Source organism: Haematobia irritans, chromosome 1 (genome assembly GCF_050003625.1).
Source record: "Haematobia irritans isolate KBUSLIRL chromosome 1, ASM5000362v1, whole genome shotgun sequence".
Taxonomy (NCBI): domain Eukaryota; kingdom Metazoa; phylum Arthropoda; class Insecta; order Diptera; family Muscidae; genus Haematobia; species Haematobia irritans.
The window spans coordinates 54,838,406-54,865,857 of record NC_134397.1 but is presented as its reverse complement, the minus strand read 5'-3'; the positions used below and the strand labels follow the sequence as shown (position 1 = coordinate 54,865,857).

At 35.8% G+C, this 27,452-nt stretch overlaps 1 protein-coding gene across 1 annotated transcript; it reads left to right on the top strand.

The window, feature by feature from the left end:
• The first annotated feature begins 18,620 nt into the window (after positions 1-18,620).
• Positions 18,621-27,175, top strand: LOC142225100 (uncharacterized). The gene is made up of 3 exons (XM_075294876.1): positions 18,621-18,668; positions 18,942-19,056; positions 26,319-27,175. Exons 1-3 carry the CDS (start codon positions 18,621-18,623, stop codon positions 27,173-27,175), a joined length of 1,020 nt encoding a protein of 339 aa, XP_075150991.1.
• The last annotated feature ends 277 nt before the right edge of the window (positions 27,176-27,452 follow it).

Sequence of the window (27,452 nt, the reverse complement as noted above, 5' to 3'; positions counted from 1 at the left end):
TGCTCTGGATCCTGCCGAGAAGTTCTTCTTCTAGACTAACCCCAATGCAGCTCCTTCTCATACTTCACAGATTATCATTATAGCAATTACAAACTCCATTGGCGTTGCCACGCACTATTAGAACCATTAAATCGTTCTTCAAACCAACTAGCATCTCGACCTAGATCACGTGGGCTTGGAAACCTCTCCAGCACACGGGAATGGACACCAGATCTTACTTTGTAAATTGGTCTTTGGAACCAGAGCATACATTGTACCTTATAAACAAAGGCTATCACTAAGCTAAGGTAACAGATCATTGTTCACCGGTAGATGGTGGCATCTCTTTCCATTTATTTTGAAAATAGGAGTTGGGTCCTCGATCCCAGGTACTCTTTCGTACGTACTCAGTCCCTCCATTGCATTCCCCAATGTTTCCTTCAATCCCTATTGCCACGTTGAACCATGATTATGCTCTGGATCCGGCCGGTAAGTTTTTCTTCTCGGCTAACTCTAATGCAGATCCTTTCCAAACTTCTCACATTATCGTTATAATCCTTAAAACATTCCTTGTCGCAGGTCCTCAAAAAAGATTAGCACCATTAAATCGTTCTTAAAACCAACTAGCATCTCTACCTAGAGGAGATGCTAGGAAACTTTTCCAGCACCTGGGAATAGAGCTCAGGATACTTTCTCCATTTGTGCTTTGGAAACAGTGCGTCCATTGATTCCTTGTTAGTAAAGGCTATCACTAAGCTAAGGTAACAGATCTTTGTTCATTCATCCAATGGTTCCCATTTAAGGATTTATTGCGTTTAGTTGACAACCTGTTCGCTTCTAAAGGCTTACTCTTGGTCTTTGTCTGATTAGAAATCCGTCGAGTGGGCCCCGAAATATGGTTGCGCAGGATGTGTGGATGGGGATACTAGACGTTGAAGCTCTATCTGAAATGTTATCTTAGCTCCTCCCAAATGAAGACGATTTCCATGTTGTACCGTGCTAACGAAGGAATTTCTAGAAAGTTCATTCATTATCGCTGCTTGCCCTATACTTTTAGTAACTGCCAGTTGCCCTCAATGCGCCCTCAACTTGGGGTCTCGTCAGAATTTTCTCCCCCTATAGGTCGACGTCCTCGGCCGGTATTTCCCTGGTTTTAAACTCGTTCAGATCGCCATACTCATGTCTTTACGATCGCTTCGTAGATATCCACTTGTACGTCGAAGGAGCCGTGAAATTGGATGCGCGAACTAGAAGACGAGACGATGATGCACAATTTGGAATACTATCTTAACTCCTCCCAAACGAAGAAGATTTCCATGTTGTACTGTGCTAAGAAAGACAATTGTACAAAGTTCAGTCATTGTTGCTGCATTCCCTATATTAACTCCCAGTTGCCCTCAATGCGCCCAAAACTTGGTGTTTCGTCAGAATTCCTTCCCTCTCATAGATAGTCGTCCTCGTACTTTTTTAGAATTTCCCTGGTTTTGATCTTATTCAGATCCCTATATTGATGTCTTTCCGATCGCTTCGCAGTTCCCAAATAGTACGTCGCGTGGGCCATGAAATTGGGTGCGCAGGATGCGTGAACAAGAAGACGGGATGTTGAGGCACAATCTGGAATGGTATCTTAACTCCGTCCAAACGAAGAAGATTTGCAAGTTGTACCGTACTAACAAAGGAATTTATACAAAGTTTCGTCATTGTAGTCGCTTGCCTTATACTTTTAGTAACTCCCAGTTGTCCTCAATTCCCACTCAACTTGGGGTCTCGTCAGAACTGTATCCTCCCTATAGATCGGGGTCCTCGTACTCTTTTAGTATTTCTCTGGCTTTGATCTCATTCGGTTCCTCAGATTGATATCCTTCCGAACGATTCGCAGTTCTCCCCACTAGTACGGCGAGTGGGCCCTGAAGTTGACTGCGCAGGATGTGTGGATGGGAAGACGAGACGTTAAGGCACTATCTGGAATGCTATCTTAACTCCTCCCATTGAAGAAAATTTCCATGTTGTACCGAACTAACAAAGACAACTCTACAAAGTTCAGTCCAGTTCACCAATGTGGTATCACAATGGACTGAATAATCTAAGTGAGCCTGATACATCGGGCTGCCACCTAACCTAACCTAAGTTCAGTCCTTGTTGCCGCATGCCCTATACCTATATTAGCCCCCAGTTGCCCTCAATTCGCCCTCAATTTGGTGTCTCGTCGGAATTTCCCTCCCCCTATAGATCGTCGTCCTCGTACTCTTTTAGTATTTCCCTGGTTTTGATCTCATTCAGATCCCCATATTGATGTCTTTCCGATTGCTTCGCAATTCTTCTCTAGTACGTCTATTCTTTAATCTAAGCGCGCGTATACTCTACAGACGTTGTGTACTCTAAGTTTAACTCCGGTGGCATTCTCAATCGTATTGCCACGTTGTCAGGGCTCGTCGATTTTTCTTACTACGGTATGGCCTGGCCAAAATAATGCACATTTAAGCGTAGGCGTTGATTTTCTTTTTGCTTTCTAGTACGTTTCATGATCGTAGCATGTGATATATTACTGCTCTTATAGTCTTTGGATTATCCTTGTTATCACAATGAACTTAGCCTGCAATAAAAAGCTGCCACAAGAAAATAACCTTCAGTTAACTTTAAATATTTTCGCCCCCCCAAACCCTGTAACTCATGCCTAGATTATAGCTCGGTCATCTGTATAATGTTCTTTGGAGTGGGTACTGGGAAAGGCCTTTCGGACTCAGCTATAAAATGTGGTCCCTTATCATTGAGCCAAATATGGAATCGGAAAGCTCTCAGTGCTAAGGGAGTAGTTCATCACTGTGGTATTACAACGATTCTGAAATAATGGACTGACAATAAACCTAGCTTATCCGCCTACAGACACAAAGACCGAAAAGAATCTCGTCGTTTGGATCCACCAAGTACACATCCAAACTCGTACGGTCTCCATCATTGATCCATTTGGCACTATACCTAGTTTATCCGTCTATATACACGTAGACCGTATAGAATTTCGCAGTCTGTATATACCAAATATAAATCAAAACTCGTACTATCTCCATCATTGATCCGAATATAATCTCGGCGTCTGGATCCATAAAATACACATCTAAACTCGTATTGTCTCCATCATTACATACATTTTTGTATGAAGTGTTATCATTTGAAAGATATTCTGTGGATCCATTAGACCATTAGTACGCTATATTCAACCCTCACTTTTTTTTTGATGTCCAGATATTCTTGTTGAATCAGTAGTAGCTTACTATAACTCCCAACATCGTCTTACGGTTTGTCATGTTCCTTGTACACTCGAACCACTCTTCCTAGCTCTTTAATCTAGTCTCCTCACTCTTGACCTATATGTTTATAGTTCTGGTTTTCAATGTGGTATCCAAAGACATTGTAAAAGCGTTTCTCAATAGCGCGATTATTCCGAAACAATAAGTCCTCTGAACTATGCAGTAGTCTTTTGTTGCATATGTCACGATAAACCTAAGGACCCTCTGGGATATTGTAGGATTCAGGCTCTCAGTTCGATATATTGAATTTTCGTGCACAATTGAAGCCCCCACGATTTAGGCCAACCACATACTGTTTGTAGCGATAGCAGACCACAACGCCACAACTCTTCAAAGACTTTGTTACCTAGCTTTGCGGTCTTATTGAATGCTTATGGGTGGACTCCTTGTCCTCATAAAGTTGGGGGTACGACTCAACATGAAAATTTAAAATTAGGTAGAGATTCGATTCTGCCTAATAAAACCAATTAATAGGAAAAAGAGTGGAACTATTCTGGTTGAGATTGGTAAGAGGACATGATGTTGCTATCGCTGTGGCCTTCCGCAAAGCCGGAAGAAGTATTACAGCATTGTCTGCAGACGGTTTCAAATTTCTCCCCAGTAAGGATCCCGCGGAGGCAGCTATCGGTTATTCTAGTTATTATCTACCGGATCTATGGATTTCGATTTTCGATAGAGATTTTTTAATCTGAGCATTTCGTTCACACTTTTCACCTGTCATCAGTATAAATTCCAGGAGTTTCAAAACAATCTCCAGGATTAGCAGAAGGTGCTTCCCCACGAAACTTCCTTTTTCGTACGATCGAATCTGCTTCCTACCAGGATTTATGGTGGGAAGATTTCCTTGTCAATTCAAATATCTCATCAGTAAGGATCCTTCACAGGAAGCATATGCATCAAGCTATTATTGTTTTGATCTCCCGAAATGGATCTAATGATGTAGAAGGTTTTCGTTAGATATTTTTTAATCTGGGCGTTTCGTTTACTCATTCAACCTGTTCTCAGTCAAAATTCCGGGAGTTTCAGAAAGATCTGCAAGAGATTCTTAAAGCGAGCTCTGTTGTCGTATCTACAAACCTCTTTCCCAATTTGACACATATGTTCCGTCATCCAAGACTTATTGCGGACAGATTTCCTTGCCCGGAATGGACAACTTACCACAATAGCTCATACTGAAGCGGTCGTTATATTGTGGACATTTCAACCTATGTCTTCTGGGTACTCTAGTTCGTACTGTTTGAACTTTTACTTAGAGTCTTAATTGTTATCTGTTATCTTCTGAGAATTCCTCATCAATTGGTGAAGATTTGGCGAATCGAAAGGTAGATATTCGGAATCTTGGATACCTAACTTCATCTGTTTAATTCTTGAGACAATCGATGTTGACAACTCACAATATTTTCAGGAGTTCCTTGAGCCTACCATAATATGTAACGCATCTATTCTGACATATAGGGCTAATCGTGGAAAGATGTCCACGTTCAGAGTGGTCTTCTTTCCCCTGTACTTCCTTAAGTTATGCTGTCGACAACTTCAACCAACGTATTCTATGTAGTCTAGACCGAAATGTTTTGGATTTCGTCCTTATTCGTCATCAGTTACAGGTTTGGCGAATCGAAAGGTTGATATTCGGAACCTTTCTCGAATAGCTCGGATAGCTAACATCCCTTGCTTAATTACTGTGACACCCGATGTTGGTAACTCAGAACACCCCTAAGAGTTCATTGACCTTAGCGTAATATGCGTTCCGGTAAACTTCTTTCCTTATGCGCTTTACAGACTATCAGTTATTCCGGACGGAATGTCGGTGCTTGTAAAGAATCTTACAGTGTGTCGGATCGATACGACTTGTCGGCGATGACTAAATAATCGATAAATGTGTTATCGTTCCCATAAATATGCAGCAGTATCGATTTTGCCTTCGGACTTAACTTAGAATGTGGCCAAAGTATGGGATATTTTCGACGAGAGCACTGTCGTCCGGAATAACTGATAGGCTGTAAAGCGCATTACGGCAAAGTTTATTGTCGAATCTTCAAACCTCCTTCCCAATGTAATGTATCTTCCAGGCATTTGGGGCTAATCGTGGCCTGATGATATCTTCCAAAGTGGACTACTTACCTTCTATTTCATACTAAAACTGGCGTTATGGTATCGATATTTCAACCAAAGTTTTCTTGGCAGTCTAGACCGAACTGTTATAGCTTTACTTAGTAGCGGGTTTGACAAGCTGTATTTTACCATTCCTCATAAGTTTATGCAGATTTGGCGAATCGAATGGTAGAACTTCTGAAGCAAGGATACCTATCATCCTCTGCATCATTACTGTAACATCCGAAGTTGAAAATTCTAGGGGAACAATAGTTCCCCGGATTAATGCTCATGGTTCCCTGAATGTTATATAATTCATTCCTTCTTGCAGAGTGTTGGTTGTTATTACACGTACATGGAAGTGGAATCTTCATGATATCAATACTTCACCTAGTATGATTGCTTCTGAAAGGCAGATGGCCAGGTCTCGCTGCTCCTCTTTCATTTCCGTGTTCTTGATATTCCACAGCTCCGATAGCTCATCGCTGACCCTCCAATCTTGTAAAATATAGCCAGATTTATCAACCTCTCCCCAGATCCTCTTTCTCTTAGGCTTCCTTAATGTTAGACTCCTCTGATTGGTCATTGCCAACCTTTGTCTTTCTGATCTTGAACAGCTCCGAATATATTTTGGATTTTGCACAAGGATCATCCCATTTGCCCACGTTCAGTCCCTTATTCTGGCGGCTCCAAAAGCTCACCTACATGCTCTCCCATGGACTTGCAGCTCCATCCTTTAAAATAGATTGAAGTCTGAAGTAACTAAAGGGTGATACGATCAAAATTTGGTCAAGGGAAAACGCCTGTAAATCGGTGAAATCGTTTATTTAAAAAATCAAATTAAATTTCTTTTTCAAGTTCAATTAGTATAAAATTCAGGAAAAATATTCAGTTAGGCTTTCGCTTTTCCAAATCCGAATTGCCGGGCCTCACGCTTGACACCTGCCATCAGATGTTGTACAGCCACCTTCTTCGCCGCAGAAAGCCAATTTGCCTTGAACTGCTGCTCGTCCTTAGCAGTTTTTTTGGTCTTCTTTAGGTTCCGCTTGACAATAGCCCAGTATTTCTCAATTGGGCGGAGCTCTGGCGTGTTGGGAGAGTTCTTGTCCTTGGGAACCACCTGCACGTTGTTGGCGGCGTACCACTCCATGACCTTTTCACCGTAATGACAAGATGCCAAATCCGGCCAAAACAGTACGGAACAACAGTGTTTCTTCAGGAAAGGCAGCAGACGTTTATTCAAACACTCTTTCACGTAAATTTCTTGGTTGACAGTCCCGGAAGCTATGAAAATGCTGCTTTTCAAGCCACAGGTACAGATGGCTTGCCAAACCAGATATTTCTTTGCGAACTTTGGCAGTTTTATGTGCTTGAAAATATGTGCTACCTTTCCCCTTCCTTTTGCCGTATAAAACTCCTGTCCCGGATGCTGCTTGTAGTCGGCTTTAACGTAGGTTTCGTCGTCCATTACCACGCAGTCAAACTTCGTCAGCATCGTCGTGTACAGCCTCCGGGATCGCTCTTTGGCCGTCGTATTTTGTTTATCATCGCGATTTGGAGTCACTACCTTCTTGTAAGTCGATAGTCCGGCTTGTTTTTTTGGCTCGATGCACGGTTGTACACGATACACCCAGCTTATTTGCGGCATCTCGGAGAGAGAGGTTAGGGTTTCGCTTGAAACTACCGGCAACTCTCTTTGTCGTCTCAGCGGCTTCCGGTTTTCGATTTACCCCCGATCCAGACATCCTGGCTGTCGACAAACGTTCCCTAAACACTTTAATTACATTTGTAACGGTTGATTTGGCAACTTTTAGCGATTTTGCTTTGCGTGCGAGTAGCTCGGATTTTCGCGATGCTCGAGCAAAATTTTGATACGCTGCTCTTCTTGCTTGGACGGCATTTTGACAACTGAAGAGTGAATTGCAAAATCAAAATAGGAGCAACATTCTACACACACACCTTCAAAATGAGGGGTGTTCAATGGTTTTTTAAATGCAAAATTGAAAGAAATACGTCAAGTTTATATTGACCAAATTTTGACCGTATCACCCTTAACTTAGCAGCGGATTTGACAAGCTGTATTTTACCATTCCTCATAAGTTTATGTAGATTTGGCGAATCGAATGGTAGATCTTCTGAAGCAAGGATACCTATCATCGTCTGCATCATTACTGTAACATCCGAATTTGAAAATTCTAGGGGAACAATAGTTCCCCGGATTAATGCTCATGGTTCCTTGAATGTTATATAATTCATACCTTCTTCCAGAGTGTTGGTTGTTATTTCACGTAAATGGAAGTGGAATCATCATGATATCTATATATAACCTAGTACGATTGATTATGATAGGCAGATGGCCAGGTCTCGCTGATACTCTTTTCATTTCCGTGTTCTTGATATTTCACAGCTCCGATAGCTCATCGCTGTACCTCTACCCTCGAAACTTGAAAAATTTAGCCAGATTTCTCAACCTCTCCCCAGATCCTTTTTCTCTTAGGCTTCCTTAATGTTTGACTCCTCTGATTGGTCATTGCCAACCTTTGTCTTTCTGGTCTTGAACAAGATAGCTTCGAACATGTCTTTGATTTGGACAATGATCATGTGAAAGGCCTTCCATTTGACCGCGTCCAGTCCCTTATTCTGAGGGCTCCAAAAGCTCCAGTACGTGATCTGCCATGAACTGGCAACTCCATCCTTTAATATAGATTGCAGTCTAAAGTACCTAGTTCTGGTAGGGAGCCATCGTGGTGCAATGGTTAATATGCCCGCCTTGCATGCACAAGGTCGTGGGTTCGATTCCTGCTTCGACCGAACACCAAAAAGTTTTTCAGCGGTGGATTATCCCACCTCAGTAATGCTGGTGATATTTCTGAGTTTTTCAAAGCTTCTCTAAGTGGTTTCACTGCAATGTGGAACGCCGTTCGGACTTGGCTTGTCATTGAGCTTAACATGGAATCGGGCAGCACTCAGAGACAAGTTCACCAATGTGGTATCACAATGGACTGAATATTCTAAGTGAGCCTGATACATCGCGCTGCCACCTAACCTAACCTAACTAGTTCTGGTACAAAAGTGATAATTTCGGTACTTTCTTGTGTCGCTGAAATTCAAAATGGGAATGTATGTATGCAAGTTAGTTCGGGTAAACAAATTCACCACGGCTGCTCGTCCAGTCGTTTATTCTGGCGGATCCAAAATCTCCAGTATTTGCTCAGCTGTCCCATCCTTTAATGCAGACTGTAGTCTGTCTTGAAGTACATATTTAGTAATAGTACCAAAGTACTAATTTCAGTACTTTCGTGTCCCGCCAACACTCTATATGGAAATGTAAATCTGCAAGTTATTTCAGGTAAATCTATTCTACTTTCGGCAATCGAGCCACTCTGGTCTCTACATTCCCACTTAGGCAAGTTTTTTAGCTTCCAACTGAAGGCCTTCCATAAATCTACGTCATACTCCCTTGTGCAGTGTCATTTTAAAAATTGAAGGTATGAATAAATGCTACACGTGTGTGTATCATAGTTACGAGTTAAATATAACACTGAAATGGAAGTATCCAAAACACTAACACTAACTCATCAACCAACAACCAAAAATGGTATTGGCAACACATACAACGAAATCAGCCATACCGGTATGATGATAAACAGACAAGGAGAGGATTTCGGCAAACTGAAAATGAGCACAGCAACATTTTCATTTGTTGCTAGGGCATTGTTACGCTTTTTTGGTTGGCTGTTGTTACCATTTCGCAGTAAACCAATTACAAGCATTTTAATACATTCAAGATTGAGTTTGGAGCATTGTGCCGACGATAGCGGCCACAATGGACAATGGAAACAATGTGCTGAAGTTACAGTGGGGATCTAAGGAAAAATTATATTAATTTGTAAACTTTATAAACCAAAAGTAGTAGTTTGTTGGGTGAAAACCTCTCAAGCATTGAAGCTAGATCAACCAATTGAGGTTGCTATCATTTCTAAACCGCACGGCTGATATCTGAGTGATTTATTACAGCGACAGCTCATTTTTTAGTTCACATGCTTACTAAAGCATTTCGGTCTTTTGCACTCAGAAATGGGGTTATTCGTGATGGAAGGCAAATCGTCTGTACGATTCACCCTTGCTGGAGTCTTTGCCTGATTTCAGTAGTGGAACCATGCTACCCATGTTTCAGACATTGGGTATAATGAGTGATTCCAAGGACATATTGAGGAGTCTGCTCAAGTACTCAACTCTCAGTATTCGCAGATGCTTCAGCATTCCATCGGGGCCCAGCGACTTGGATGGTTTCGCGCTGTTGAGGACATTGGTTGTTGTTGTTGTTGTTGTAACAGTTTTTAATGTAGTTTCATCCATTTTGTTCTAAGCTTGTGTAGTTCAGCTGGTAGCCAGATCAAGGAACTCTGCGACAAGGATGTGGTGTGTCCAGAGTGATCTGGTAGTGAGACGGGTAGGCTTAGCTGGGCAAGCAAAAAGGTGACGAGTGTCATGTGGCCCTTGATTACATATGGGACACACGTCAGCTACGCTGCTATCAATCACTGATAAGTATGAATTGAGGCGGCTGCACTTGCCTGATCTTAGTTGGGCTAAAATTATCCTGGAAGGTCTCTCTCCTCCGGTGCCATGTGCGGCGGTCGGACTCCGAGAACAGGATTAACCTTGTAGCTTTTCACCGCTTTAGCTACAGTATCCTCATGAGTCCTGTTCAGACCTGTCTGGTATGCTGCCTGATCTAGAGGCTCTCTTTTGTAACGCTGGATCTCGGGCTCTAGAAGATGAAGATCTATCCACAAGATGGTGATTCGGATGACAACTTCGATGGCAAGCCAAGAGGTACTGCTTTGACAACATGTAGTTGTGTCGACGCACTGGGATGATCTTGGTCTCCGCATAAAGGTGATCCAGGGGTGTACTGTGGAGACATCCCGCTGCGGTTCTAAGGGCAGCGTTCTAACAGGTCTGTATGTTATTCCACTGCGTATCGCTCGTTTGAGGTGTCCACACTGGCGCTGCATAGTTTAACACTGACCGGCCAATTGCCTTTTATGTAGTTAACAAAGTTTCTTTGTCCGCACCCCAAGTGCCGCCGGCAAGCGACTTAAGGACCTTGTTTCTACCGCAGAGCTTATCACAAATTGCAGTGGTATGGGCGAACGACTTATAAAGGCTGTCGAATGTGACCCCGAGAATCTTGGGGTAATTTGTTGTCGGAATTGTTTCGCCATCGACTCTGACATTCAACTGCCTGCGTACTTCCGCCGTCCATGTAGTGAATAGTGTGACTGAGGATTTGGTGGGAGATATCCTCAAATTTCTTGCAGTGAAATAACTGGTAAGATCAGCGAGGTAGACATTTAATCGATCGCAACTGTCATCAACAATGGGCCCGGATGCCATGATTGTGCAATCGTCCGCATAAGACACAATCTCGACGCCGTCAGGACGGGGTGGAATCGAGGACAGGTAGAGGTTAAACAGTGCCGGAGATATCACCCTGTTTAACTCTACGGGGTTTTGACTTCTTGTCCCTGAATTCCACGTAAGACTGGCGTCCACACATATAATTCAGAACCCAACGCTTCAGCCCAAGCCGTGTCATAGGACGGTCCTCGTGGCGCTTGACCTATCGAAAGCGTTCGATACGGTCAACCATGCCACATTATTTGAGGACATCGAGAACACGTCCCTACCGGTATTGGTATTTTTGGCTATAGAAAATTGTTGTTTCCGAGCTACCCATATAGGCTCGAATGACTCTCCTTGTGGTGTAGGGCCGGTTCGGAAACCGCGAATGCGATGAATGGCTCCCTTTTTCGCTCTATCACTCTATGGATGCTCGACAAACTGTCGTTAGAAATATCTAGCGCATCTCTTCCGATCAGTCACCATCGCCAAAGGAGACTTGGCATTGAAGTCGCATAGCACCAATCGGTTTAGTTAACACAACATCCACCCAATGTGTGGACTATAACCTGGAGAGCAGCTACCAACCGGCATTGGTACCACATACATTCCATGTAGGAGTCACTAGTGTCTGACGCAGACAAAATAAGTCTATACTGCACCGAACGGGCTCAATATAAAATTCAGGTCAAAACTTCCACTTCTCATGCGATCCTTACATAGCACATTGTATCCATCGCAATGGTTCAAGCTGTAGGTGGCATTCAGCCCAATCTCTTGGATCACCTCAAAGCTGATTCTCTTCCGATTCATAAAGTCTATAATCTCACTAAACTTACATCGGAGACCATTGCAATTAAATTGCAAAAACGATGCACTTTCCGCAACTGGTACACAATATTGAGCGTCAGATGCTGAGGCGGAGAATATTGTTGCGCGGGAGATGTAGGAGTGTCACGTAGTCTGATGACCCATTGCTGCTGTCTGCACGCCCTTCATCCTACCACGTAGTCGGTATCACTATAATCCCGTAGCGATGTTAAGCCGGAGCAGTTCTGGATGTGTATACATTCCAGGCACCAGTTACAGCTCACCGAAACTGAAAGGTGGTGAATCTGGTTTCGACAGACTGAACAGTGTCATGGTCCGGGATTTTCTTCTTTCATGCTCGGATCAAAAGCAAACGGAGGAGGATCCCCTGGATGCACCTCCTCCAACACAAAAAGACGGTCGAAACAATATGTACACTGATGTGGCACCCACTGTCCGATGAGTAGGACCCATCGGGTCAGGTCGAGACTATCATGGGCTCGGACCAAAAGCAAACGGAGAAGGAACTCGGGATGCACCTTTTCCAACACAAACAGACGGAGGAAACAATATTTTTTACACTGATGTGGCGGCAGTAACTGGCTGATGAGTAGGACAAATCGGGTCGGGTGGAAATTGGGAATAAACCCAATCCCCTTGTTGGCAAGGCAGGCATGCTAATCAAAGTGTCGATAATCTCACCGTCTGAAGCAACGCATTCACTGGGAATGCACCAAAAAACCGCCACTTTCGTGAAGCGAGTGATGGCTTTGTCGGTTGTCTGAAGACCAAAATTTTATTTTTTGTATTTAAAAATTTATGTCAAAATTTTATTTCTACAGAAAGTTTTGTCAAAATTTATTTTCTATTAAAAATTTTTTCAAAATTTTGTTTCTTTAGAAATTTTTTCAAAAATTGTATTTGTATAGAAAATTTTGTCAAAATTTTATTTCTATAGAAAATTTTGTCAAAATTTTATTTCTATAGAAAATTTGTAAAAATTTTATTTATATAAAAATTTTTATCCAAATTTTATTTTGATAGAAAATTTTGTCAACATTTTATTTCTATAGAAAATTCTGTCAAAATTTTATTTCTATAGAAAATTTTGTCGAAATTTATTTTCTATTGAAAATTTTGTCAAAATTTTATTTCTTTAGAAATTTTTGCCAAAATTTTATTTCTATAGAAAATTTTATTTCTATAGAAAATTTTGCCCAAATTTTATTTCTGTAGAAAATGTGGGCAAAATTTTATTTCTATAGAAAATGTTGTCCAAATTTTATTTCTATAGAAATTTTTATCAAAATTTTATTTCTATTGAAAATGTTGTCAAAATGTTACTTCTATAGAAAATGTTGTCAAAATGTTACTTCTATAGAAAATTTTGCCCAAATTTTATTTCTGTAGAAAATTTTGGCAAAATTTTATTTCTATAGCAAATTTTGTCGAAATCTATTTCTACTGAAAATTTTGTCAAAATTTTATTTCTATTGAAAAAGTTATCCAAATTTTACTTCTATAGAAAATTTTCTTAACATTTTACTTCCATAGAATATTTTGTCAAAATCTTATTTCTATAGAAAATTTTGTCCAAATTTTATTTCTATAAAAAATTTTCTTAAAATTTTATTTCTATAGAAAACTTTGTCAAAATTGTATTTCTATAGAAAATTTTGTCAAAATTTTATTTCTATAAAAAAAATTTGTACACATTTTATTTCGATAGAAAATTTTGTCAAAATTTTACTTCTACAGAAAATTTTCCTTACATTTTACTTCTATAGAAAATTTTGTCAAGATTTTATTTCTATAGAAATTTTTGTCAAAATTTTATTTCTATAAAAAATTTTGTCAAAATTTTATTTCTATAGAAAATTTTGTCAAAATTTGTTTCCATAAAAAATTTTTGTCAAAGTTTTATTTCTATAAAAAATTGTTGTCAAAATTTTATTTCTATAGAAAATTTTGTCAAAATTTGTTTCCATAAAAAATTTTTGTTAAGATTTTATTTTGATAAAAAATTTTATTTCTATAAGTTTTTTTCTATAGCAAATTTATTTTGTCGAAATTTTATTTCTATAGAAAATTTTGTCAAAATTGTACCAAATTTTATTTCTATAGAAAATTTTGTCCAAATTTTATTTCTATAGAAAATTTTGTCCAAATTTTATTTCTATAGAAAATTTTGTCAAAATTTTATTTCCATGAAAAATTTTGGTCAAAATTTTATTTTGATAGAAAATTTTATTTCTATAGTAAATTTTGTCAAAATTTTATTTCTATAGAAAATTTTGTCAAAATTGTACTTCTATAGAAAATTGTGCTCAAATTGTATTTCTATAGAAAATTTTCTCAAAATTTTATTTCTATAAAAAAATTTTGTCAACATTTTATTTCGATAGAAAATTTTGGTAAAATTTTATTTCTATAGAAAATTTTGTCAAAATTTTATTTCTATAGAAAATTTTTAAAAATTTTATTTATATAAAAAATTTTATTTCTATAGCAAATTCTGTCAAAATTTTATTTCTATAGCAAATATTGTTGTCAAAGTTTTACTACTATAGAAAATTTTCTTAACATTTTATTTCTATAGAAAATTTTCTTAACATTTTATTTCTATAGAAAATTTTGTCAAATTTTTATTTCTACAGAAAATTTTGTCAACATTTTATTTCTATAGCAAATTTTGTCAAAGTCTTTTTCTACAGACAATTTTGTCAAAGTCTATTTCTACAGAAAATTTTGTCAAAATTTATTTCTACAGAAAATTTTGTCCAAATTTTATTTCTATTGAAAATGTTGTCAAAATTTTACTTCTATAGAAAATTTTATTTCTAAAGCAAATTTTATGGAAATCTATTTCTACAGAAAATTTTGTCAAAATTTTATTTCTATTGAAAAAATTGTCAAAATTTTACTTCCATAGAAAATTTTCTTAACATTTTACTTCCATAGAAAAATTTTGTCAAAATTTTATTTCTATAGAAAATTTTGTCAAAATTTTATTTCTATAGAAAATTTTATAAAAATTTTATTTCTACAGAAAATTTTGTCAAAATTTTATTTCTATAGAAAATTTTGTCAAAGTTGTGTTTGTTTGGAAAATAAATAAAAATGTGAAGTAACTTTTAGTTTAGAGGAATATTTGCAAAATCTACCAAATCATCAGATATTCTATCAATCTAACAAACACTAAAAAATACCATTTTTGGTATAATTGTACCAAATGTGGCCACTTTGATCCCTAATCTCTGTATACTTGTTTTTAATGAAGTACCAGCATTATTTGTTTCCATTACTAATAAAATGTCCTCCATTGTGCAACTATGCCAACCTTTCAACAAATATTGGTCGACTCCACTTCTAAAGTTCGTGCAAACACACCTATACACATTAACGAAATACGTGTGTCTACACCACGTAAATATTAAATACACTCGCAATTTTCCATAATAATGAGATATTTACATTGTATTGTTATTGTTGTTGTTTGGTGTTTTGTTGGCAACTTGCAAAGCTCTCTCTCTGTCTCTCGCAATTATAGACAACCAACACAGATAATACACTGAGGGTTGTTTACACCAAAACGATGTCGTCGTCGTCGGATTGTCTGGCAAAGATCGAGAGCACCTTTTGCTAAGCGATTCAGCTAAGCCATTGTTAACCGTAATAGCTTATGTGGTGTGTATATTGATAGGAACGTAGAGAGGTGCAAAAGAAGACAAAAGACGCCCACCTTTATTGTTGGCAATGAGGTGAGGTGTATTTTGAACAAATGTTGTATGGAGCACAGTGCAAATTGTAGGTATCCGAGCATTCAAGCATCCCACATACAATGGCCAACAACCACCCTTATTATTAGCTAATAAGGCTCAAATAAGTAGTTGAAGTTGAAATTCTTTTTTTAGCATGGGAATGATGTGGGTTCAGTGAGAATTTCTTTTGTGGATGTTTCCCTTTATTGGGCTACGTAGGAAGAAATTAAAAGGTTTGCATCGTCTTCCGCTATACTATCAGATCGATATCTTTTGGGAACACGAGACAGAATCTAAACCTGAATGTGTATAAATACGTCCACAAAGGACTTCGGGAAAAGAACAAAGAAAGAGAAATTAAATATATATTTATTTAAAGATTTTTTATTTTTTAACTTAAAATATTTTATAAAAAGATTCACATACTTTTTTTAATTTTGTGGTACGTCTAAATAAATCAGAATTGGAAAAAATCAATTATTAAGGTGACCAGTAACATTTCTCTTTTTTGATACATGAATGTGGAATCACGTTTTAATCCCCCCTTCGTTATATTGGAAGAACATTATCTTAAAACACATTTATAATTTTGTGAATAAAAAAGTTCTCAAAAATAAAATTTGAAGGGAGGAAAGAAGGGATAACCGCCACTCTCATTTTTTGAAAATAATTGATGATTGCAGTAATTGATTCTTGTAATGTCCATCCGGTTACAATGCAGGGGAAGAAAGGTATATTTTATAAAAATTTACAAGTCATTAATGATTATAGAAACTTTTCTTTTTCAACCCAAACACACAAGTCATCTTTTTTAATCCTACGTGTATTTAATTAATGGATTACTAATAACTTGCATTATTATTAAAAATAAATTAAAATAAACTTGCAATCATGAGCGGGCCATACCGTCTTAATTTTACCCTCGTCGCTTTGTGGTCAGGGTATAATAACGTTGATCTAAGTGTAAATATTCCTTCGAGGAATATTAATGCTAAATTAACGCAAATTGTTAGTACTTAAAGGGTGATACGGTCAAAATTTGGTCAAGGGAAAACGCGTGTAAATCGGTGAAATCGTTTATTTAAAAAATCAAATTAAATTTCTTTTTCAAGTTCAATTAGTATAAAATTCAGGAAAAATATTCAGTTAGGCTTTCGCTTTTCCAAATCCGAATTGCCGGGCCTCGCCCTTGACACCTGTCATCAGATTTTGTACAGCCACCTTGTCCACCTTCTTCGCCGCAGAAAGCCAGTTTGCCTTGAACTGCTGCTCGTCCTTAGCAGTTTTTTGGTCTTCTTTAGGTTTCGCTTGACAATAGCCCAGTATTTCTCAATTGGGCGGAGCTCTGGCGTGTTGGGAGGGTTCTTGTCCTTGGGAACCACCTGCACGTTGTTGGCGGCGTACCACTCCATGGCCTTTTTACCGTAATGGCAAGATGCCAAATCCGGCCAAAACCGTACGGAACAATCGTGCTTCTTCAGGAAAGGCAGCAGACGTTTATTCAAACACTCTTTCACGTAAATTTCTTGGTTGACAGTCCCGGAAGCTATGAAAATGCTGCTTTTCAAGCCACAGGTACAGATGGCTTGCCAAACCAGATATTTCTTTGCGAACTTTGACAGTTTTATGTGCTTGAAAATATCTGCTAGCTTTCCCCTTCCTTTTGCCGTATAAAACTCCTGTCCCGGAAGCTGCTTATAGTCGGCTTTGACGTAGGTTTCGTCGTCCATTACCACGCAGACAAACTTCGTCAGCATCGTCGGGGATCGCGCTTTGGCCGTCGTATTTTGTATATCATCGCGATTTGGAGTCACTACCTTCTTGTAAGTCGATAGTGCGGCTCGTTTTTTGGCTCGATGCACGGTTGTAGACGATACACCCAGCTTATTTGCGGCATCTCGGTGAGAGAGGTTAGGGTTTCGCTTGAAACTACCGACAACTCTCTTTGTCGTCTCAGCGGCTTCCGGTTTTCGATTTCCCCCCGATCCAGACTTCCTGGCTGTCGACAAACGTTCTCCAAACACTTTAATTACATTTGTAACGATTATTTGGCAACTTTTAGCGATTTTGCCAGCTTTGCGTGCGAGTAGCTCGGATTTTCGCGATGCGCGAGCAAAATTTTGATACGCTGCTCTTCTTGCTTGGACGGCATTTTGACAACTGAAGAAAGAATTCCAAAATCAAAAAAGGAGCAACATTCTACACACACACCTTCAAAATGAGGGGTGTTCAGGTTTTTTAAATGCAAAATTGAAAGAAATACGTCAAGTTTATATTGACCAAATTTTGACCGGATCACCCTTTAGACTCAAAAAAGACCAATTACTACCGCTAATCAATCCCACGGCGACGGGTTCTTTGTACCGGATTGATTACCACATCAGTGTACGTTTTGTGTTGGAGAAGGTGCATCGCGGGGAGTATTCTCCGTTTGCTGTTAGTCCGAGCCGGGATAGAGGAAAACCCCGGACCATGGTACTGTTCGGTCTGCCGAAACCTGATCCACCACCGTTCGGTTTCGGTGAGATGTAACCGATGCTTGGAATGGGTGCACTTCCGGAATTGCTTTGGCCTCACATCGCTGCGACCCCCCGACATCTCCCGCACAACAATATTCTCCGCCGCAGCATCTTACACCCAATATTGTTGTATAAGTTCCGGATAGTGCATCGTTTTTGCAATTTAATTACAATGTGCTACGAAAGGATCGCGCAAGAAGTGCAGGTGGTGGCATGGCTTTCACCGTTCCGTGCAGTATATACCTATCCCGCTTGTGCCAGACACTAGTGACCCGTATATGGAATGTATAAAGATATAGCTATACAACGTGTATATACCGCCGGTTGATAGCTGTGCTCCAGGTTATAGCCCAAATATTGAGTGGCTGTTGTGTGGGCATAACCGATCGATGCTATGCCCCCCATGAACTTTGGCATTCTCTCCTAGGTAATGACAAGAGAGAGGCATAGTTTTGGCAGATCAGATAGATGAATCCACATTTTGAACGGTGAACGAAGAGACCTCCACGAGAATGATGGGTGATGGCAGCAGTTCGCTAGATATATATTTAGCATCGCCTAGTCTGATAATTGACGTTTTCTTTCCCATAATTCTCACAATTAACCGACCCTCCGATTTCATAACCACTGAACGCCGGACGTTTATCAACCAAAAGAAAGCCAACTGGGAATGCTTCGAAGAATATAGAGATCGCCGCTTCAGTGAGCTCCCATCCCCCTCTTATGTCTATGTTGACCGGGACATCATGTACGCAGCAGCCGCTCGCTTCATACCCGCTGATGGAATTGCCCAGGTGGGGCCCAACTTCCCAGCAGAAGCGTCGGGACTCGCAGACGAACGTGATGAACGCCGTCGTGCTAACCCTGCTGATCCTAGAACCAGAGAACTGAATCTAGAGATTAGTAAGATAGTCGACGAGCACAAGCGGAGCTTAGAACATCTAAAGCAATGTAACTTAGGAACAGGTAAGTTGTGGTCAACCCTCACGAACGCCACCACAAGGGATGATGATGGCAGCGTGACGGTGACTGATCCAAAGATATGCGCCAGATTTTTCAATCGACAGTTTGTGGAGCATCCCGAGAGTGATAGAGCGAAAAGGAGAACCACTTGTCGTATTCGTAGTCTCCGAGCCGATAATACTCCACCACAATTTACTGAAGTTACCAATGTCATCAACAGCGCGAAACCATCTAAGGCGCTGGGCCCCGACGAAATCTCTATGCTAATGCTGAAGCATCTGGGAACACTGGGAGTTGAGTATTTGACCAGACTCCTGAAATTTCCCTTGGAATCACTCGTTATACCTGTCTGGAAAATGGGTAAGGTGATTCCACTACTGAAGCCAGGCAAAAACTTGAGTCAAGGTGAATCGTACAGACAGACCGATATCCCTTCTCTCGCCAGTAGCCAAGACACTTGAGGCACTATATCTCCCAAGCTTTGTGGAGAATTTTCCAGCTGCTAATCATCAACATGGATTCCGTAAAGTACACAGTAGGACCACGGCTTTGCATGCCATTTCAGTATACATCAATAGAGGACTCAAACAGCCCAAGCCGTGTCATAGGACATTCGTCGTGGCCTTGACCTATCGAAAGCATTCGCTACGGTCAACCATGCCCGACTCTTCGAGGACATCGAGAATACTTCCCTACCGGCATGAACCTAACGTTGGGTTCTAAATTATCTGTGCTGGTGCCGGTCGTATGTGGAATTTAGAGACAAGAAATCAAGAACCCGTAGAGTGAAACAGGGAGTTCGCCAAGGTGGGGAGATATCACCTCAAACGAGCGACACGCAGTGGAATAACATAAAGACCTTAGAACTGCGACAGGATGTCTCCGCAGTTCACTCCTGGATCACCTTTATACGGAGACCAAGATCATCCCATTGCGTCGACACAATTACATGTTGTATCTCTTGGGTTGCTATCGAAGTTGCCATCCAAATCACCATCTTGTCGATAGGCAACCTCCACCCAGGTATGTAAGGGTTGATCTTCACCTTCTAGAGCGCGAGATCCAGCGTTATCCAGCCTCTAGATCAGGCAGCATACCAGACAGGTCTGAATAGGATTCATAAGGATGAGAAGCTACAAGGTTAATCCTGTTCTCGGAGCTCGACCACCGCCTATGGCACCGGAGGAGAGAGACCTCCCAGGATAATTTTAGCCCAACTAAGATCAGGCAAGTGCAGCCGCCTCAATTCCTACCTATCACTGAAGGGAGCCATCGTGGTGCAATGGTTAGCATGCCCGCCTTGCATACACAAGGTCGTGGGTTCGATTCCTGCTTCGACCGAAGTTTTTCAGCGGTGGATTATCTCACCTTAGTAAAGCTGGTGACATTTCTGAGGGTTTCAAAGCTTCTCTAAGTGGTTTCACTGCAATGTGGAACGCCGTTCGGACTCGGCTATAAAAAGGAGGTCCCTTGTCATTGAGCTTAACATGGAATCGGGCAGCACTCAGTGATAAGAGAGAAGTTCACCAATGTGGCATCACAATGGACTGAATAGTCTAAGTGAGCCTGACACATCGGGCTGCCACCTAACCTAACCTACCTATCACTGATTGATAGCAGTGTAGCTGACGTGTGTCCCATCTGTATTCAAGGCCACACGACACTCGTCACATTTTCGCCACCAGATCACTCTGGACACATCCCATCATTGTCGCAGAGTTCTTTAGATCTGTACACTAACTGAGCTACCAAAGCATAGAACAAAATGCATGAAACTACATTAAAAACTGTTACAACAACAACTACTGCTAATTATCTATTCATTCAAATCAGAAGGACTCGGTGGATGGGCTTGGAGTTCGCTCGTTGCCATAGAAAATGAGCGGCCTAGAAATTCCACATAAATCGTTTCACCTTTCTTCTGAGTGATAGCCTTTCGATGGGACAGTCTTTGCCTTCTTCAAAGCAAGTTCGCATGGTGCAATCCACTGTTTCAATGGCTCCTTACCCTCCAAAGTGTAACGGTGGATCCATGTTTCTTCGATTGTTGATGCAGAATCTTCCTCGTACCGAACTTGAAGAGCAACAAATACTGCTCTAAAATAGTCTTATGTTGTTGTCCGCAGACAGCAACCTAGCGCTCAACGCGGTGACATTTCTGTGTGTATCAATGCTTCTCTTGATAAACATTTTAACAAAAATTTTCTATAGGAATAAATTTTACTATAGGAAAAATTTTTCTACAGAAATACAATTTTGACAAAAATTTCTATAGATATAAAATGTTGACAAAATTTTCTATAGAAATAAAATTTTGACAAAATTTTCTATAGAAATAAAATTTTGACAAAATTTTCTATAGAAAAAAAATTGAGAAAATTTTCTATAGAAATAAAATTTTGACAAAATTTTCTATATAAATAAAGTGTTGACAAAATTTTCTATAGAAATAACATTTTGACAAAATTTTCTATAAAAATAAAATTTTGATAAAATTTTCTATAGAACTAAATATTTGATCAAATTTTCTATAGAAATAAAATTTTGACAAAATTTTCTATAGAAATAAAATTTTGAAAAAATTTTCTATAGAAATAAAATTTTGATAAAATTTTCTATAGAAATAAGAGTTTGATAAAAATTTATATAGAAATAAAATGTTGACAAAATTTTCTATAAAAATAAAATTTTGATAAAATTTTCTATAGAACTAAATATTTGATCAAATTTTCTATAGAAATAAAATTTTGACAAAATTTTCTATAGAAATAAAATTTTGAAAAAATTTTCTATAGAAATAAAATTTTGATAAAATTTTCTATAGAAATAAGAGTTTGATAAAAATTTATATAGAAATAAAATGTTGACAAAATTTTCTATAGAAATAAAATTTTGATAAAAATTTCTATAGAAAAAAAAATTGAGAACATTTTCTATAGAAATAAAATTTTGACAAAATTTTCTATAGAAATAAAATTTTGACAAAATTTTCTATAGAAATAAAATTTTGACAAAATTTCCTATAGAAATAAAATTTTGACAAAATTTTCTATAGAAATAAAATTTTGACAAAATTGTCTATAGAAATAAAATTTTGACAAAATTTTCTATAGAAATAAATTTTTGAAAAAAAATCTACAGAAATAACATTTTGCAAAAAATTTCTATAAAAAAATGTTGACAATGTTTTCTATAAAAAAATGAGAAAATTTTCTATAGAAATAAACTTTTGACAAACTTTTCTATATAAATAAAATTTTGACATAATTTTCTATAGAAATAAAATATTGATAAAATTTTCTATAGAAATAAAATTTTGATAAAAATTTCTATAGAAAAAAAATTGAGAACATTTTCTATAGAAATAAAATTTTGACAAAATTTTCTATAGAAATAAAATTTTGACAAAATCTTCTATAGAAAAAGTTTGGCAAAATTTTCCATAGAAATAAGATTTTGGCAAAAATTTTCTAAAGAAATAAAAGCTTGGCCAAATTTCTAAAGAAATAAAATTTTGACAAAATTTTCTTTAGAAAAAATGACAAAATTCTGTATAAAAATAACATTTTGACAAAATTTTCCATAGAAATAAAATTTTGCCAACATTTTCTATGGAAATAAAATTTTGACAAAATTTTCTATAAAACTAAAATTTTGAGAAAACTTTTCTATAGAAATACCATTTTCATGAAATTTTCTATAGAAATAAAATTTTGACAAAAATTTTCTCTGAAAATACAATTTTGATGAAATTTTCTATAGAAAAAAAATGTTGACAAATTTTTTATATAAATAAAATTTTGACAAAATTTTCTATAGAAATAAAATTTTTACAAAATTTTCTATAGATATAAAGTTTTTAGAAAATTTTTTATAGATATAAAATTTTGACAAAATTTCCTATAGAAATAACATTTTGAAAAAAAATCTAAAGAAAGAAAATTTTGCAAAAATTTTCTATAAAAAAATGTTGACAAAATTTTCTATAGAAATAAAATATTGAAAAAATTTTCTATAGAAATAAATTGTTGACAAAAATGTTCTGTAGAAATAAAATTTTGACAACATTTTCTATAGAAATAAAATTTCGATAAAATGTTCTATATAAAAAAATTTCGATAAAATTTTCTTAGAAAAAAAATTTTGACAAAATTTTCTATAGAAAAAGTTTGTGCAAAATTTTCCATAGAAATTTTCTAAAGAAATAAAAGTTTGGCAAAATTTCTAAAGAAATAAAATTTTGACAAAATTTTCTTTAGAAAAAATTACAAATTTCTGCATAAAAAAAAACATCTTGACAAAATTTTCCTTAGAAATAAAATTTTGACAAAATTTTCTATGGAAATAAAATTTTGACAAAATTTTCTATAGAAAAAGTTTGGCAAAATTTTCCATAGAAATAAAATTTTGACATAATTTTCTATGGAAATAAAAGTTTGGCAAAAAAAAAAATGACAAAATTCTGTATAAAAATAACATTATTACAAAATTTTCCATAGAAATAAAATTTTGACAAAATTTTCTATAAAATTAAAATTTTTATAAAAATTTTCTATAGAAAAACAATTTTGATGAAATAAAATTTTGACAAAATTTTCTAAAGAAATAAAATTTTGACAAAATTTTCTATAGAAATAAAATTGACAAAATTTTCTATAGAAATAAAATTTTGATAAAATTTTCTATAGAAATAAAATGTTGACAAAATTTTCTATAGAAATAAAATTTTGACAAAATTTTCTATAGAAATAAAATTTTCACAAAATTTTCTATAGAAATAACATTTTGATAAAATTTTCTATAGAAATAAAATTTTGACAAAATTTTCTATAGAAAAAAAATTGAGAAAAGTTTCTATATAAATAAAATTTTGACAAAATTTTCTATAGAAATAAAATTTTGACAAAATTTTCTATAGAAATAAAATGTTTACAAAAATTTCTATAGAAATAAAATGTTGACAAAATTTTCTATATAAATAAAATTTTGACTAAATTTTCTATAGAAATAAATTTTTGAAAAAAAATTCTACAGAAATAACATTTTGCAAAAATTTTCTATAAAAAAATGTTGACAAAATTTTCTACAGAAATAAAATTTTGACAAAATTTTCTATAGAAAAAGTTTGTGCAAAATTTTCCATAGAAATTTTCTAAAGAAATAAAAGTTTGGCAAAATTTCTAAAGAAATAAAATTTTGACAAAATTTTCTTTAGAAAAAATTACAAATTTCTGCATAAAAAAAAACATCTTGACAAAATTTTCCTTAGAAATAAAATTTTGACAAAATTTTCTATGGAAATAAAATTTTGACAAAATTTTCTATAGAAAAAGTTTGGCAAAATTTTCCATAGAAATAAAATTTTGACATAATTTTCTATGGAAATAAAAGTTTGGCAAAAAAAAAAATGACAAAATTCTGTATAAAAATAACATTATTACAAAATTTTCCATAGAAATAAAATTTTGACAAAATTTTCTATAAAATTAAAATTTTTATAAAAATTTTCTATAGAAAAACAATTTTGATGAAATAAAATTTTGACAAAATTTTCTAAAGAAATAAAATTTTGACAAAATTTTCTATAGAAATAAAATTGACAAAATTTTCTATAGAAATAAAATTTTGATAAAATTTTCTATAGAAATAAAATGTTGACAAAATTTTCTATAGAAATAAAATTTTGACAAAATTTTCTATAGAAATAAAATTTTCACAAAATTTTCTATAGAAATAACATTTTGATAAAATTTTCTATAGAAATAAAATTTTGACAAAATTTTCTATAGAAAAAAAATTGAGAAAAGTTTCTATATAAATAAAATTTTGACAAAATTTTCTATAGAAATAAAATTTTGACAAAATTTTCTATAGAAATAAAATGTTTACAAAAATTTCTATAGAAATAAAATGTTGACAAAATTTTCTATATAAATAAAATTTTGACTAAATTTTCTATAGAAATAAATTTTTGAAAAAAAATTCTACAGAAATAACATTTTGCAAAAATTTTCTATAAAAAAATGTTGACAAAATTTTCTACAGAAATAAAATTTTGACAACATTTTCTATAGAAAGTAAATTTTAACAAAAATTTTCTATAGAAATAAAATTTAGCAAATTGAGTTTTTGGTTTGTCTGGTATTTTTGTGGTAAATTGTCTCCAAATTTTGATAGATTATATTTGGCTCGAGTGGCAACCGCGCTTCTAAGTCGACCTAGCCTAGAGTTGATCGGTAGGCCGATTCCTTCGTCCATTTATCCGATCTTTAAAAAAAAAATAATCATAGACACTGCAAAAAAATTGTTATCTGGTCGGTGACGGATATATCGATGTGTTACATATCGAATGGTAAACTTATTATGCCCTCAAGAATATAGATATAAATTTTCAAAAAAAAAAAAAACATCCCTTTTTATAATGAATGAATTGGGTAAATTGGTCAAATCTTCCATTTGCTTATGTCCATTAATTACAAAATTCGTTTCGTCAATTTTTTTTTTATAAGAAAAAAATCTTATGACGTTTATTTAGACTAATTTTAATTATTCTATTTAATTTATTACAAGTCATTCTTGCATAATTTGTCTACTCACTTTTTCATTTTAGAGTACATCGTTCATTTACAACCACTCAGCATTTATTACAGACCTCCTTAGAGTTATTAGAAACGTGTTGCTTTCTTTGCATTCGTTCCAGTCGATATCAATACTGAGGGCGATGTCCTTGCATTACCCTTAAAAGCATCACTCCACCTCCTACAAAACAGGAGGAAGGAGTTTTGCGATAAAAATCTCAACGTTATCCGATGTACAAACATACGTTTTGGTCTGTGTGCGTGTAGAGTGGTTATGGTTTTTATTGCATATTAATTATTTTAACCTTTCGTACCCATGGATGGATATGAACGACTGCTTGGGATTATAAAGAGTAGATGTCGAGGGGGCGAGAAATGTTTTATGAGATCCTCTAAAAGGCGTAATGCGGAAATGATTTTTTGTTGCTTTCATTGAGTTACTTGTCAAACAAAACTCATGGACCTTATACACTTGTAATATCATGGGAAATTAAAACAAAATAATCTCTTATCCGAAATAGGAAAACAATAGAAATTTCCTGCTCGTATAGGAATAGAATAGAATTTTCCATAGAAATACAATTTTGACAAAATTTTCTAGAGAAATAAAATTTTGTGAAAATTTTCTATAGAAATAAAATTTTGAGAAATTTTTCTATAGAAATAAAATTTGGACAAAACTTTCTATAGAAATAAAATTTGGACAAAACTTTCTATAGAAATAAAATTTGGACAACATTTTCTTTAGAAATAAAATATTGAAAAAATTTTGTATTGATAAAAAATCTGGACCAAATTTTTATAGAAATAAATTTTTCTGATTATTAATTTTGTTCGGGTTGAGGTCATAGAAACAATCGATTATTGATTTGTTTTAATATTTATTTCCAATATTTCGGTTAGTGCCACTAAACACAGTGGCTCAGACGAGGAAATATTTGAAAGACAACAAAGATATTTTAATACTAAGTGCGGATAAAGGTGGAAAAACTGTTGCTATGGACAGCAATGAATACAACTCAAAAATGCGTGCGATAATACATGACATGTGTAGTTACAAACGGTTAAAGATAGATCCAACATCGAAATTTCAAACAAAGAATAATAAATTAGTGGAAAAATTATATAAAGAAAACCTAATCAGCATAGAGGAAAAGAATAACTTGACGAGTAGAACTGCTATAGCCCCAAGAATTTATAGACTTCCGAAGGTACACAAAGAAGGAACACCACTGAGACCAATTTGTTCGTCGATTAATTCACCATCGTACAAGATGTGTAGATACATAACTAGTATCTTAAAGAACGTCACCAAAGATTCAAAATACAACGTAAAAGACGCGATTGACTTTAAATCGAAAATTAAGAATGTAAAATTAGAGGACGACGAAATCCTGATATCGTTTAATGTTGTGTCACTATTTCCCAGTATACCAGTAAACCTAGCCATTGCAACAATTGAGAAGAAATGGGACTTAATCAAAAATTATACCAAAATACCTCGAGATATTTTTAAGGAACTAGCACTATTTTGCATCAAAGACAGTAGGTACTTTAAATATGAAGATAAGCCTTATGAACAATTAAAAGGAATGCCAATGGGATCTCCAGCATCTCCAATAATTGCGGAAATCATCATGGAAGAACTATTAGACAATTCCTTAAGCAACATACCGAAACCTCGAATTATTACAAAATATGTTGACGACATATTTGCCATAATGAAGAAAATAGACGAGAAAGGACTCTTCACGCATTAAACTCATTCCACAGCCAAATCCAATTTACAATGGAATTAGAAAAAGACAACAAGTTGTCATATTTGGACTGCAACATATTGAGAGATGGTAACGATTTGAGGCTGAATTGGTATCAAAAACCAACTGCAACTGGAAGACTTATAAATTATAATTCAAAACACAATAAACGTATAATACATATGACAGCAATTAATTTTATAGATCGGGTTCTAAGGATAAGTGATGCAGAATTTCACAAAGAGAATGAAATAAAAATAAAACAAATATTGACCGCAAA

Coding starts and splice junctions, on each gene's coding strand:
- LOC142225100 (XM_075294876.1), top strand. CDS start 18,621: ATGTACGCAGCAGCCGCTCGCTTCATACCCGCTGATGGAATTGCCCAG. Junction 18,669..18,941: donor CCGCTGATGGAATTGCCCAG/GTGGGGCCCAAC, acceptor TTCAATCGACAG/TTTGTGGAGCATCCCGAGAG. Junction 19,057..26,318: donor AGTTACCAATGTCATCAACA/GCGCGAAACCAT, acceptor TATTTCGGTTAG/TGCCACTAAACACAGTGGCT.